Source organism: Rhinolophus sinicus, linkage group LG16 (assembly GCF_036562045.2).
Source record: "Rhinolophus sinicus isolate RSC01 linkage group LG16, ASM3656204v1, whole genome shotgun sequence".
Classification (NCBI taxonomy): domain Eukaryota; kingdom Metazoa; phylum Chordata; class Mammalia; order Chiroptera; family Rhinolophidae; genus Rhinolophus; species Rhinolophus sinicus.
In genome coordinates, this window is record NC_133765.1 from 24,119,796 (window position 1) to 24,134,323 (window position 14,528).

General features: G+C 50.5%; 1 protein-coding gene across 1 annotated transcript; it reads right to left on the bottom strand.

The window, feature by feature from the left end:
- Positions 1 to 3,986: 3,986 nt before the first annotated feature.
- Positions 3,987 to 14,169, bottom strand: CRYBB2 (crystallin beta B2). The gene is made up of 6 exons (XM_019755568.2): positions 13,874 to 14,169; positions 12,158 to 12,237; positions 9,137 to 9,255; positions 6,487 to 6,619; positions 5,237 to 5,379; positions 3,987 to 4,222 (listed from the first exon to the last, which is right to left on the bottom strand). The coding sequence occupies exons 1-6, from the start codon at positions 13,926 to 13,928 to the stop codon at positions 4,054 to 4,056; spliced, it is 699 nt and encodes a 232-aa protein (XP_019611127.2). The 5' UTR covers positions 13,929 to 14,169; the 3' UTR covers positions 3,987 to 4,053.
- Between the last annotated feature and the right edge of the window lie 359 nt (positions 14,170 to 14,528).

A 14,528-nucleotide genomic window follows, 5' to 3' on the forward strand; every position in this document is an offset into this window, starting at 1 on the left:
CCTGATACAGTTTTTCTCACCTTGCTAATTTTGCACCCGTGACCACCTTGTTCTGGAAAACCCCGCTCCCCAGCCTTACTTGTCTGATGCCTGATGCCAAGCCCCTCCCCACAAAGCCTTCTGGGAAAAGTTTTAAGGGCCAGCCAGCCCTGACAACACGTTGGAGAGGGGTGATTTCCCATTTCCGCTTCATCATTTCCTGTAGTCATTGGTTTGTGTGTGTTTCCTTGTTAACTTGCATTTAAAATCAAGGGTAAAATTCAGTTCTTTTCATTCAAAACCAAATTAATACCACCAAAACAATTTAATAAAACAAAAGGACACTGTCCTCTTCTCTCAGGTGGCCCACAGGTGTCCCTCTGTCTAAGCAAAGGGATACCTGTTCCATCTGCATTTCCTGCACTGCCCACGTCTTCTCCTTCTCCTCCCACTATAACTTTAAGACCAAAAGACCTCAGGAAGCAAATGTACCCTTCCACTTTAGAAGAGAAGGAAGCAAGAAAGAATATTGGGCTTTGTATGAGAGAGAGAGAGAGGCGTGCACAGAGAAAAATAATCTAAAATTGTTTTCCTATTTGTGGCTCCATATCCATTTTTAACAGAGTTGTTATATATATATATATATATATATATATATATATATATATATATATATGTCATATATATATTATATATATGTACATATGCTTGCCTCCAGACCTCAGTTTCCCTGTTTGTGAGATGAGACTTTATCTGAGTCTGTATCATGCAGAGGGTAGGGACCAATGCCCACCTTGTACAATTTGTCCTAATGCTTCCCCTCCGCATCTGCAACCCTGCCTGAAGTCCCATCATTTGTGACCCCATCCACTATCCTCTTTAAAAATATACTTACCCCCAGTATGCGTATCCCAGTGCCCTACAGCGGTGGTTCTCAAGTTGAGGGTATTTTGCCCCCAGGAGATATTGGACTGTGTTTGGAGACACGGTTGATTGTCACAACTGGGGTTGCTACTGACATCTAGTGGGCAGAAGCCGGGGGTGCAGCTCAACATCCTGCAATGCACAGCACTACCCCGGAAGACCTATCAAGAGTGCAGAGGGTAAGAAGCCCTGCCCTAGAGTGACGGTCTTTATTGCATACTTTTCTTTACACACTCTCGGCTGAGACGTCTGGACCCTGGTGGCCCCGAGGTAGGAGGGAGCACTCAAAGTTTAAAAGAGAGGTTTGTTCTGCAGCTGCTAAGTACTTGGCTCTGGACCCATCACTTTGCAGGCCCGTCTCCTGCTGAATAGGCCCCATGAGCCTGTTTTCAGTTGGTTAAAGGCCTACAACTAGGAAGAGTCAGGATTTACATCTCACCCTGACAGATTCTGGACTCTCTGCTTTAGAAGGGACCAATGGGGATGGTCACCCATTTTAGGAGGAGGAAGCATTTCTGCGGGCACCTGAACAGTGAGTTGATTTCAGAAGATGGAGGAATCTGGACAAGCTGTGGGTCTGCATGCACGGGGCACCGAGGAAATGGAATCAATGAAGTTATGGTCCGGCCTGCACTGTGACCGAGTCCACGAGAGCACAGAGAGGCTACTCCAAATCATAAGGTTGGGGGGCAGGACGAGTTTCAACAAGCTGAGCCTGATTCAGCGGGCCGGCAGTGGGGCCTGATAATATGCATTTCTCACAAGTTCCCAGGGGACGGTGCTGTTGCTGGTTGTGGACCACAAGCCCAGGGCAACCAGACGTATCTTGGGGATTTACTAATATCTAGACCTGCTTCCACAGAGTCTCCGTATTCTCGAAAGAGGAGCTAAGTTTATTTCTTTAGCGTAATGTCTTCCACGTTTATCCGGGGTGTAGCAAATGGTAGGGTGTCTTTCTTCAAGCTGAGTAACATGTCATTGCATGGATAGACCGCATTTTCTTTATCCATTCATCTGTCAAGGGGCCGTTAGGTCATTTCCCTGTCTTTCCTACATTGTAAATAATGCTGCAATGAACATGAGAGTGGAGACAGTGGTCTGGACCCCTCAAAGAGCCCAGCTGTTCCAGCTGGGCCTCCCAGCACCAATGAGGCTGCAGGGAGTGCGAAGGGGGTGGGGCTGGGGCTGGGCCAGGCTGAGTTGCTTCATCTGGGATTGAGCCCACCCTAGGGACATGACAGGGAGGAGAGGAAGAGGAAGGAAAGAAGGCAGAGCAAGAGGAGAAGGTGTGGGGTGAAGAAAAGGTGGGGCAGAGAAGAAGTCAGAGCACGAGGAGGAAGAACACAGGAAGGGAGAGGAAGAAAAAAGCACAGGGGGAAGAGAACAGAGAGGCGGGAGGAAGAAGATAGGAGTGGGTGAGAGAATTAGTGAATGAATGTGAGGAAAGCACTTCCGTCCTTGTGTACCTGGCAAACTCCTACTCCTCCTACAAAACCCCAGCTTAAAAGCCCCAGGAGCCTTCCCTGACCCCACCCCACAATCTCACAGGCTCCCCTGATGCCTTGTCACATTACATTCATTTGAGTCCCTGTTGTGCCTCTGTCACGGCCCTAAAAACTTCACACACTCAATGCAACCCAATGAGCAGGCACTAGTATTTCCCCCATTTCCGAGGAAATTAAGGCACAGAGAGGCTACTCTAAGTCATAAGGTTGGGTGGCAGGATGAGGTTTTGCTAGTTACTTCCAGTGACAGTGGGTGAGAAAGTGATTTCCTTCTTCAAAGAATCATTGCTAGGTGGGTTGGTTGGTTTTCCCTCCCAGCAAGCTGTGGGAAGGAGAGCTGTAGAAAGAGAGGGGATCCTCCAGGCTTGCCCCTCCTCTGTTAGTGGTTCGGTGAGATCGCAGTCTGAGCCTCGGTTTACTGGGGCGGGAGGAGAGGCTCTGAGACCCCGCCCAGCTCTTGACTGTGCCACTGTGACTGATAGGGCTCAGCTCCAATCAGGACCCAAGGAGCGCCACGACCACCACCACCACCCCCACCACCACCACCACCACCACCACCACCACCACCACCACCACCACCACCACCACCACCACCGCCGCCGCCCCGCCGCCCCCCACTCCCCCCACCCCCGCTCCCCCCGCCTCCCCACCAGCACACCCACACAGACCCCTCCGCCCTTGGCCCGGGATCCCTGAGGAAGACTCTTTGCTGACACCTACTGGCTGAAGCAGGAAGTGGCTCCCGGTGGGTGGGAAAGAGGGCCAGGGCAGTCCTGCAGAGACCTGAGAGCAAGAGAAGCTGTCCACGCTGGGAGGAGGAAAGTGAGGGGAGGAGGGGGGACCTACTGTCTCAGGACCTTGTGCTTAACCAACTCTCTTAAGTTTCCATGCCCTGAAGTACTCACTGTACCTGGAACACTGGAACATACCATGCTCTGTCTTGCTTCCCTAACTTTGCACACTCTTCCCTTTGCCAAGATTGTTCCGCCCCAAGATTCACCTGGAAAATGCCAACTTTTCTTTCAACATCTCCACGTCTTTGGGAAATTTACTAACGCCCCAGGCAGTAACGCCTGCCTTCTCTTGGTGTCCCTATTTATGGGATGGGATGGGGATTGCAGGGTTGTTAGCTCCTCCTGGGAGATCTAAAGAAACTCCCATGTACAAGGTGATAACTCAATTATGAGGGAATGGCAGGCAGTGCGTAAGTCTGTAAGGGCGGGGGTATCCATCACATGCCCCTGAGAGTAACTGTGCTCAGCAACTACATAACAGGGAGCCCAGGCCAAGCCACTCAGATGACATAGGAGTTGTGAGTTAGGCAAAGAAACAGAGGCTCAGAGAGGTTGGACTATATGCCCAAGGTCACACAGCTAAGTAGCTACAGAGCCAGAAGACCCAGTGAGGGCCCAGCTGTCCTATCCCTCACCCAGACACTTTCTGTTGCTCGCGCTCTCTCTCTCTCTCTCTCTCTCTCTCTCTCTCTCTCTCACACACACACACACACAACGCACATGTAGCTCTCACTGGGGATAAAATATGCTGCAGCAAACCAGTTGCAAGTCACACTTTATTCACTCACCAAGAGGACTGGGGGGATTCTGGGCAGCAGACCAGGCCCCTGGGAAGGAGGAAATGGGGGGCACTAGTTGGAGGGGTGGAAGGCTCCCCGTTGGTGCCACTGCATGTCACGGATGCGGCGCACAGACTGCACCTGGGGGTGGGGGGCCCCAAAGTCACTGCTGTCCTTGTAATCTCCCTTCTCCAGCAGGTACTGCAGCCCACGGTAGCCAGGATACTGGTAGCCAACCCACCTGCAGGGCCAGAGGTGGGAAGAGAGGACATGGGGAGACAGGAGAAACAGATAAAAAGAGGAAGGGAGAGAGGGAGAGAGGGAGGGAGGAAGAGAGAGGGAGAGAGAGAGAGAGGATCCTTAAACTATGAGGAGGGGTGGAGCTTCCCAATCATTTCACACTTCCTGAATGGTGAGCGGGAACAGTATCACCCTCCCAGCATCCAGCCTCTGCTTTCTTCCTTCTCTTGATGGGGAGCTCACTACCTCCCAAAAACTTTTGACTGGAGACCTGATACTAGGATCAGAAGAAAGGGTGATCACTTAAGACTAGAACAAGACAAGCCTCTTATCCCAAGCTCAAGCCCAGCTGCAAGGCTGAAGGAGAGTGGGCGAGGTCCCAGGGGCCCTCTGTATTTCCTTCATCATTTGAAGTCACCACCACTCACTCTTTTGAGCACCTGATGAAAGCCACAGTCTTCTCCCCAGAAAACGTCACAGAGCCCTGGCCCACAGGGATGTGCATGGCCAGCCCCCCAAGGACACCTCCGCTCTGCTGCTCAGTCTCCGAGACCCCACATCTCACACTCTCACTCCTTGGGCTTCTGCAGAGTCTCTCACACTCACCAAGCTCTTCCTTCCACTCTTAGACCCTGCAATTCCTGCTCTTTTTTGAGATCTCACTCAAGAGTCCCTTCCTTGGGCAAGGAGTCTAGATTTGTGTGATTCTTAAATTATTAACAGTTGTTCCCTACTAGACTGTTACCCCCTTCTGCTACCCCCATCTCGGCCTCACCAATATGTCCTTTCCTGCTCTTTGTGGCCGAGGTTAAGGCCAAGGTCCCTCTCCTGCAAAGGTAGGGTGTTACCCAAAAGGAAGGTCTGGACGGAACTTCCAGGGCTGAGAGTCACCACACATGGGCCGATGACTTCCACACCCATTTTGCAATGAGAAGACTGAGGTCAGGATTGCCAGGCTTCAGAGCAAAACAGGACTTAGGACCCCAGCGCGAGCCAGGGCTGCATCTGCACTCACGTGCCACTCTGCACCCGCACCGATGACACCTTCTCCTGGTAGCCATGGGCGTGGAAGCTGGGCACGTCGTCGTCTATGACCTCCATCTTCTTCCCTGTGAAGTTGGGGTTCTCATAGAGGACGATCTTGTGCTCTTGGCTGTCCTGTGGACAAGGAATGAGGGACGTCAGTGAGTGAGAAGGAGCCCGAGATGAGCCTTCTCACCATCCTCATGCCCGGGAGTTGGGGTCAGCAGCTCTACCTGCAGCCTTCTGCCCAATCCGCCACCACGTGACTGTCTATAACTGCCATTGAACAGCAGCCAGTTGGTGAGATCCTATTGGGCTATTTTCACTTTGGGAAATATTTGATTCTGAAATGTCATTTTCCCTCCCACAGCCTCAACTCCCCTTTATAAATAAATGGTGGCCATGAGCCACACACACACACACACACACACACACACACACACACACGTACACACACGTACACAGGCTTACAGTGCCTCCAATAGACACTTGAGATGTTTTAGCTTTCCTTCATCTCTATGTCTCTCCCCATCCTTCTGTTCCTGTTACATTTTTCTTAGTTATCTCCTTTAATCCTTTAAACTACTCTTATGCCATTTGGCAGATGAGGAAACCGAGGCTCAGAGAGGTAAAATGACTTGCTCAAGGTCACACAGCTGGGGGTACCAGAGCCAATGTAGGAACCCAGGACTGTGGAAGACTAAGTCCAATGTTCTCTAATCTTCCATCAAGCTTTGGAAGAACTAGACTGGTCTGGGAAGGTTTGGGGGTGTGACTGAGTATAGCTGGGCTCTTTGCAAACCCCGAGAGTTCACACGCTAATAAGAATCGGGACCAGAGAAGCACTGCAAGGTTACACTGGCTTGAATTATAAACAAGAGCTAAACTGCCTTTTCCTCTACACCCAGGCAAAGAATTTCTTTTAATATGTTCGATGGCTATCATTTACCATTTACCGAGCAATTGCTCTGTAATAGGAGTTATGCAACCCTGGAAAGCACCGTCCACATGGAATAAAATGTGAACAGTGCCCCCTGGAGCCTTTCAAAGTCTTGTGAATGGAGCCCCCTGGGGTTGTACAATGTGGCAGCTCTCAGGCGAAGCATAATAGCATCTCAGGAGGGTAGATATTCCCTGTGGATCCCAACGGGCTCACGGCTGGAGGTGAGGCTTCTTCTGGCCCCTAGACCCTAGCTCCAAGGCAGCAAAGACAGGAGGAAGGGTGATGGGTATGGGCCTCACCAGTTTGATGGGCCTCAGGGAGCTGAGGGAGTCCGTCCTCCGACTGCTGGTCCACGAGTCCCAGCGTGGGTACTCACCCTTCTCAAACACAAACTGCTCACCCTTGCAGTTGGCTTGTTCGTAGCCCACCCAGCTGCAGTGGGGGGCATGGGGGAAGGGAAAAAGAGAGAGAGAGAGAGAGAGAGTTACACTTGCCCAGCTCATCAAGGAGTAGTGGCCCCATCTAAATTCCAGCACAGACTCCAAGAGCAGAGTCACACCTCAGTTATCTAGACCCCAGTGCTATGCTGATTTCAACCATCTGGAACACAATCAGGAATTAAGAAGGAGCCCAAAAGATGGCCCGGCAACAATACGGATAAATAGAGCCCCTGCACTACGGCCAGTGGTATGCTGGAATTAACAGCCAGCTCTCAAAAGCTAAAACAAAAACCTGACTGTAGCATCTGCCAATTTCCATGGTGTAAATGCTCCCACGTGGCCGATTCCAAGCTATCAGTGTGACATCACTGAATGTGGAGTTGGAAAGGGTTGTATCCAATCAGCCTCCACCCCTGAGAACTGGTTCCCAGGACACCACCACATCAAAAGGTCCTTATTCATACCAACCCTTCTCTTTAGATCTAGTTCTTTTGTTCTGGAGGGTTGTCTCTTGAATCATATTTTACATAAAACTCTAATAGTCTCTTAGATTCACAGGAGAAGAGAAATAATGCCTTAAAGGGAAGGAACACCTTCTGGCGGGGGTGGGGAGAGACGGCCTGGCTAATAAAGGAAAGGGGACAATAGGAAAAGAAAGGCACAAACTTCAAAATGCCTGGCATTTTGGGGCCGCTCGTTGCCAGGCAAACATGGCATCCTGGTGCCATATGGCTGCGCAGAACAATACTCTAAGGCATTAATGGAAGGGGAGATCGTGTTTCTTGCTGCTTTCAGATGAGGATGGACTCTTGATCCGGCAATTCTGCTTTAGGCCACGTGTCCTTAGAAAACTCTTGGCAAAAGCTCCCTGCTCCCTGAATAAGGCTATTCATCATGGTGTTATTTAAAATACCAAATAATCGAAAGGACCTCAGCATCCAACAGTCAGGGCTTGTTTAAGTAAATTATGGCATATCCCATAATGGAATGTTACAAAGCCACGGAAAATAATGAGTAGGACATAGGTTCTCAAACCTAACTGGGCAGCACTACCACCAGGTGAGTTTATGAAATGCAGATTCCTGGGCTCCAGAACCAAGAGCTGGATTTAATTGGACCAAGAAGGGGCCCAAGAATCTGCCTTCTGTGATTCTGATGCAGATTTACCTCAAAAAGACTCTCTGGAAAACACTGACATAAAATACACTTTAATGAAATGCAGAGAATTTGTGATATCTTGTAGTTTTCAAACTGAATTATAAAACAGTATGTATAGCATGATCTGATTTTGATTAAATATGTTAAATATATATTAAATGTATATAATATACTAAATATATAATCAAAATCAGATCATTATATATAGTATATATACATATATATAGAGAGAGAAATCTAGATTTCTATCAAAATCTTAACAATGGTTACTTCTGAGTTATAAGTTGTATTTTTTTGCTCTAAACTATTGCTTCTTCATTTGAAACAATAATTAATAAAAATTATTGGAAGTTATGTTTTTAAAAAGAAAGCAGAGGAACGTAAACTCCATTTGAGAAATTCTTCCATCCAAATACTGAAAAAGGACAACTGAAAATCCGACGCGGTACTTAAATGGTCAAAACTTCAGCTGTCTAGGAAGGTTTGCTCTCAGGCCCAGAAGAGGCTCTGAGCGCGTCAGGTAAGCGAGGCTCGGCAGGGCCTTTCCTTGGCTGTGTTCTCCCCATCAGCAGATTCTGACTCGAGGAGGCACATTGAACTCTGCAAAATTCCCTGAGAACCTTGAGGTGTGGTGCAGGTGACCCAGGACACCCAACCACACCGGACTCCCTGACCCTGTTGAGAGGGGGTCACCAGTAGCCACCTCTGATTCCTGAGGCTCTTCCAGAGAAGAAGTGCTCAGACAACCACAAAGAGAAGCCCCCACAGGTGGTGCTCAGATTCATGATGTGAGCAGGACAGAGTGACATCCTACCAATCACATCCTCTTCTCTCTTGGGTCGGGGGCTCCAGGCCTGCTGACTCCCAAATGCATCGGTGACTCTGCTGATACCCAGTATAATTAGGATTTGAGAAGAGGGGGGCATCCAGTTTTCAACCCGCCAGGAGAAAGGACACTCCCAGAGCCAGAGATTGGCAGTTCTGAAAAGGCCCGCAAGAGTTACCATGACCATTTCCCTGCCTTAACAAAGTGGCTGGGCTGGGTGTCAGGCTTTTCACCTGAGCTCTGTCCCTTCACCCTCAGGAGGACATGGCTGTCCTCACCCTGCAGAGGAGAAAACTGAGGCCTGCAGAGGGAAGTCACACAGTCCAGCAGTGGGGGAGCTGGGATTTGAACCCTGCTCTGTCTGACTCTGCGGCATATATTCTCATGACAGGCTGCCAGGCCCCAAATCCTGGTTCTCCAATTGCGTAGTCTAGGAGCACAGTGAGGGCAGCTCTTTCCAGCTCCACAGCCCAGTTGCCTCACCCTGGCAGCCCCCCTGACCAGGTGAGGCCACCCGGTACATACGGTCCAGCCTGTACCAGGACAGAGCCTGCCTTCTCCACGCCGGTCTCTTTCAGGTTAGGGCAGGGCCCGTTGAGCTCATGCGAGTGGCCTTGGAAGTTCTCCTGCTCAAAGATGATGATCTGTAACAGGAGGAGAGAGTCAGACCCCGTCATGGTGGGGAGGGAGGACAGCAGGGCAGTCGGGGTGGGGAGGGGACTCGGGGAGCCTGGAAGCACACTGAAGCCTTCCACCCGGGGGACTCACAAACTAAACATAAAGTCAGAGGTCCTGGCTGTGCAGGTTACCAGCTGTGAGACCTGGAGCCAGTACTTCACCTCTCTGAGCCTCGCTTTCCCCATCTGTAAAATGGGAAATAAAGACAGAACCTACCTCCTGGGGTTGTGGGAAGGATTCAGAGAAGCATCATGTTAGCACACAGTCCTGGCTCTGTGTGGGAGGCTTAAATAAGGCACCCCGGTAGGTAAGTAGCAGAGCCGAAATTGGAGCCCAAGCTTGTCTGATTCCATGAGAGCAGCATTTTGAAAACTCTAATAACTAATAACATGCACACAGAGCAGTTAAACTGCTTGGTAAAATGCAGTTTCCGAGCCAGCAGGTCTGGGATGCAGCCCTGGGTTCTGCATTTCCAACGAGCTCCCAGGTGAGGCCGCCACCACGGGTCTGTGCAGCCAGAGGCTCTCTTGCTTGAACTTCTCCCGCTCGCATTTGAGCTGGCCCGGGACTGCCATCTGTACCCCTCACCCATTTCACCCATAACACTACACATACCTGTGCCCTTTCCTTAAGCCCCCACAGGCTTTGCAGTCTCCCTCTGACTTTCCCCCAGGATACTTCTTAAGGGGACTTTACTTTCCTTGCCTCACCTGGTCCTCTCATCAGCCCAGAGAAGGGGGTCAGCAGCATCCCCATCAGGGAAACAGAAGATCTGCGAAGGCAAGAGGCCACCCAAAGCCTCACAGCCAAGTGTTAACTGGTAGGCCAGCTGCCACCTTTTCATGATTCCAGAGAGCTTTGGGGGACAGAGGTTTTCCAGCCACACTTCCCCAGGAGCTGCCTCTGGATGAAGAGATGGGCTCAGGGCAGCCAGCTCCCAGGAGGGGCAACTGTGCAATCCACATGGTCAGCACGGGTTGGGTAGACATGTCCCTCTCTCTTAGGCTGGGGATTAGCCACATAAATCCGGGGAAGGGAGGCCCGCCAGAGCTCAGAGATAAACTCCATGGACTCAATTCAGCCCTTAAGCTTGCTGACTTGACAACAGATGGTCAGGAGACATGGGTGCTGATTTTGCCTCTGCTGCATCCAGCTGTGCAATCCTAGGAAGCAACTTGACTGCTCTGAGCCTCGGCTCTCCCATCTGTAAAATGGGGATCACACCTATTTTGCGGGGTTGCCAAGAAGAATCAAGGAATATGGACGTTAGGGGCCAGTTCATTATTACCATGGCCTGGAGACAAGGGCTTGCAAGGCTGAGGTGGGTGGGGAAGGGCAGCCTTTCCATGCATTTGAAAGGCTTAGAGAGCCCAAGAACTTGGTATTGTTGTTTACCAACAAACAGATGCTAAATTCTACACCTGGTATCTAATCCCTTAATCCTGTGTGGTCCAATACAGCAGCCATTAGCTACGTATGTCAAGTGAACAAGATGCAACTAACCCGAATTAAAATGTGCGATAAATATAATATACACATTAGATTTTGAATATTTAGTATAAAAAAGAATATAAAATGACTCCCTAATCATTTTTCTATTGATTATACATTAGGCTATATTGGGTTTAATAAAATAGGATATGAAAATTTATCTCATCTGTTTCTTTTTACCTTTTGAACGTGGCTACTAGGAAACATTCAATTCCTTCTGTGGCTCCCATTTCATGTCGCCGAGCTGCTCTACACTACGTCACACTGACCTGCTTTCTGTTCCTCACACTCATCCAGCTCGTTCTGACCCCTGGGCTTTTGCACGTGCTGTGCCCCCTGCCTGGAACTCTCTGCCCTGCCCGTGCTCTCTGATTTTCACATGGCTGCTCCACGACTTCACCCAGGTCTCCACTCCAATGCCACCTAAGGAGACATTGCCTGAGGAGGGCCTTCGGGACCACCTGAGCTACCACAACAATTCCTCATCCACCTGAGTCTCAGGAACCCCTCACTCTATGTTTTTTTTGCAATACTTCTCACTCCTCGAAGTCATATATTTATTCATTTGTTTCTTGTCTGTCTTTCCTCTACAAGTAACCCCCTCAAGGGACAGGATGGACTGAGTGGCTGAGGGGCTGCTTCAGCTCTCGCTTTCCTGGCTGTGGAGGCCCCAAGTCAGACAAAGGGCAGTTCCCGGATAGACTCCCTGCCCAGGGCCCCGGATGCAGAGGGAAATGGAGGGCAGCCTGGTAGAAAGCTGCTTGTAGAGGTTTGGGGCAGAATAGGTGTGACAAGCTTCTGACTTGGGATAAGAGCTCACTGCCTTTACGAGGGCAGGAAGATGAGAAAGCAAAGAAGGCACTATTGGCTGGCATTAGGTGGGCACAACACAGGCCAGGCATGAGGCTGAGCCTGTTTTCTTTGCCTCTTCACAACTACCCTATGTTGTGAATTCAATTCTCTTCATTTCATGAATGAGGAAACTGAGGCTCAGAGAGGTCAAGTGAGTGGCCTGGGACATACAGCAGGTGTGGAGTCAGGATTCATACCCCACCTCCCATTCACTAGATCCCTTTTAGAAGGGACTGAGGGTCTGCCTCAACCTTGGGAAGCCCCCATGGGCCATAGTGTGTAGGAGGGGGTAAAACACAGCAACTTAAGACTCCGAAGCAGGAAGCTGGTAGTGGGAGTTCTGGCATGCCAGGGAAGGCCTGCAGAATCAGCCCCCAGTGTGCAAGTTGGGGAAACTGAGGCCCAAGGGCAGAGAGGGAGGCTCAGGAAGGCAGATGCCAACCCCACTTTACAGAAGGGAGACTGAGTCTGGGGTCTGGGGAATGACTCTGCTTGCCCACCCCCTCCCACCTGCATGGTACTGACCTTGGGGTTGAGGGGCTGTGTCTTGCCCGCTTGGGTTTGGTGGTCTGAGGCCATGGTGAGCTGTCCTGTGCAAGAATGACCTGGAAGACATGGGGGAAGCAGGAGTGAGGACTTCTCTGGGCCCTTGGCTTTCTCATCTGAGGGCCACCCCATGGCAGCCCCAACCCCTATGTTTTATCTCCCTAGTTTTAGGTTGTCCTAGAGCTGTGGAGCCAGCAAGCAGCTGCCTGAGCGTCCAACCTTAGCTTCACTTTTTGTATCCAGACCAGCTCCAGAGGGAAAAATGAGGTCTACTAAAAAATAAAGCGATAAATTAGAGCATATGAGGGGTCTCATGTGGGTCATGGTCACTCAGGTCCCACAGGATGCAGACCCATCGATAGTGTGCAGAAGTTTTTTGATTAAAGGACAGCAGTGTGGGGCAAATAATATCCATGCACTCACCATGCTTGGCTGGGTTGTGGCCCCCGTCTGCAATCTCACAAAGTCCCCCGTAACTCCTGCCTCTCATCTCCAACTTCCTCTTTGACCCCTTCCCCAGTACCCAGAATGCTCCTCTCCATCATGGGTCTTCTTCCCCCCCATAACACATCTGCTACAGAACTCATGCTAAAGAAAGCAAAGACATGAGTGTAAATGGTGGAAATTCAGGCACTGTGATAGCAGTCGGAGCATCTCTTAGCTGGTGAGAATATTGGAAAAGTCAGTCTCTTCTCCCTTCCTGCGGGAAGGGCAGTGAACCCAGCCTGTGTTTTCCCAGTGAAGAGGGGAAACCTGACCTCCTCCAGAGATAACATCAATTTTCCAGAAGCCCCGTCCACACCAGAACGTCCCCCAGAAACAAGAAATTCAAATAAAGAGCGTAGGAGCCAAACCTGCTCTTCTCTCTTAAGAAACCAGCCTTCTGAGCCTGTCACAGTGCCAGGGGTCCTGCCAGGAGAGTCCCCGGTGCTCAGCATTCTCAGACCAAAGATTGAACTCAAACCCAGGTGCTGGCCCTGCCGCTTACAAGCACTGACGTCATCCTCTCTGTGCCTCAATTACCTGTTCTGCAAAATGGGGACAGTAAAGGCACCTATCCGTGGACAAAGTATGATAATTCAATTACATAAGGCAGAACACTCAGGCACTTGGCAGAGGTCCCTAAAGACACTTGGTCCTCAGTGCACGGCAGCAACAATGGCACAATTAGGGTCATTTCCACCGAGTGCTAGTGGCTTTGAAATCACCTGTTGCTGGGAGCCCCCAGAGAGCTGTGACTGCTACCTCCTCCCTACTGCGCCCCAAGACAGGACACATGGTGGTACTGGGAGTGATTGTGGATACGGAGAGCTGATTCACCGCCCTAGAAATGATGCTGAACCTTCACTGGTTTGATACCTTCTTGCAAACCCTCAGGTTCTCTTTTCCAGTCATTGGCTGATGGACTGTTCAGTATTATAATAATTTAAGAGCATTGCCCAAGTATCTGCTCTGTGACAGGTGCTGTGCAGGACAATTCACCTACGGTTTCTCTAAGCCCCACTAGACAGGAGATTTTAAAACCCTTCTCCCATTTAACAGAAAAGAAAACTGAGGCTCAGAGCATTGAAATCTTTTCCCAAGGTCACTTTGTCAGAAAGCAGTGGCATCTGGATTCATACCCAGGTCTCTCCCACTTTCCATCAGGAATGAGGATGAGAGAAAAGGCAAAGGAAGCAAGAAAGACATTCTTACCAGTGACACCAGCCCCCGAGAGTGCCTGTGAAGCCAGGTTCATGGGAGGTGGCATTTATATCTTCCCCAGGAGTGCTGGTGCCAAAACAAGTGACGGCTGCGTCCCCCCGCAGAAAGCAGGGCGAGAATGCAGGATTAAGCCCGCACCAAAGCCCGGGTCAGCAAATGCCCACAGACATTGTGTCTCTGCACAATAATGTCATTAGCTGTCAGATTTGGCCGCGCCAGGGGGGTCAGGCGGCTGGACAAGAAGATGCCTGTTTGCATGCATCAGCCATCCGGCTGCCAGGACCGGGGGCAGGTCGGGTTCACTGGTGTGGTCAGTCAAGCCCTGGGGGAAGGCAGACAGAGGGGAACAAATCAAGTAAAGGAGCGTGGTTTGGCAGGGTCCAGCATCCAGCATTTGCCCATCCATCCATCCAACCATTCATCCATCCATCCATCAGGCATCGACTTGGTGCCAAGCACTGTTCTAGGAGGTGGTGTCAGGAAAGGGACCTACCCCCACCTGGACCATCCAGGACAGCTCCCAGAAAGAGACCGAGTCCTTGGGGATGGGGAGAAATTAGACTGGGAAACCAAGCTGGGAAGATAGTTTCAAGCAGGGTCAGGGCCTAGGCTAGGTGGCTGAGGTGGGCAGGGGCCTGATGGTGCA

What these genes read in the sequence shown, in the direction of transcription:
- CRYBB2 (XM_019755568.2), bottom strand. Translation starts at nt 13,928, where the DNA reads ATGCCACCTCCCATGAACCTGGCTTCACAGGCACTCTCGGGGGCTGGT. An exon ending in CTCGGGGGCTGGTGTCACTG is followed by an intron (nt 12,238 to 13,873) that starts GTAAGAATGTCT and finishes CATGTCTTCCAG; the next exon opens with GTCATTCTTGCACAGGACAG. An exon ending in GTGCGGGTGCAGAGTGGCAC is followed by an intron (nt 4,223 to 5,236) that starts GTGAGTGCAGAT and finishes CTGGCCCTGCAG; the next exon opens with GTGGGTTGGCTACCAGTATC.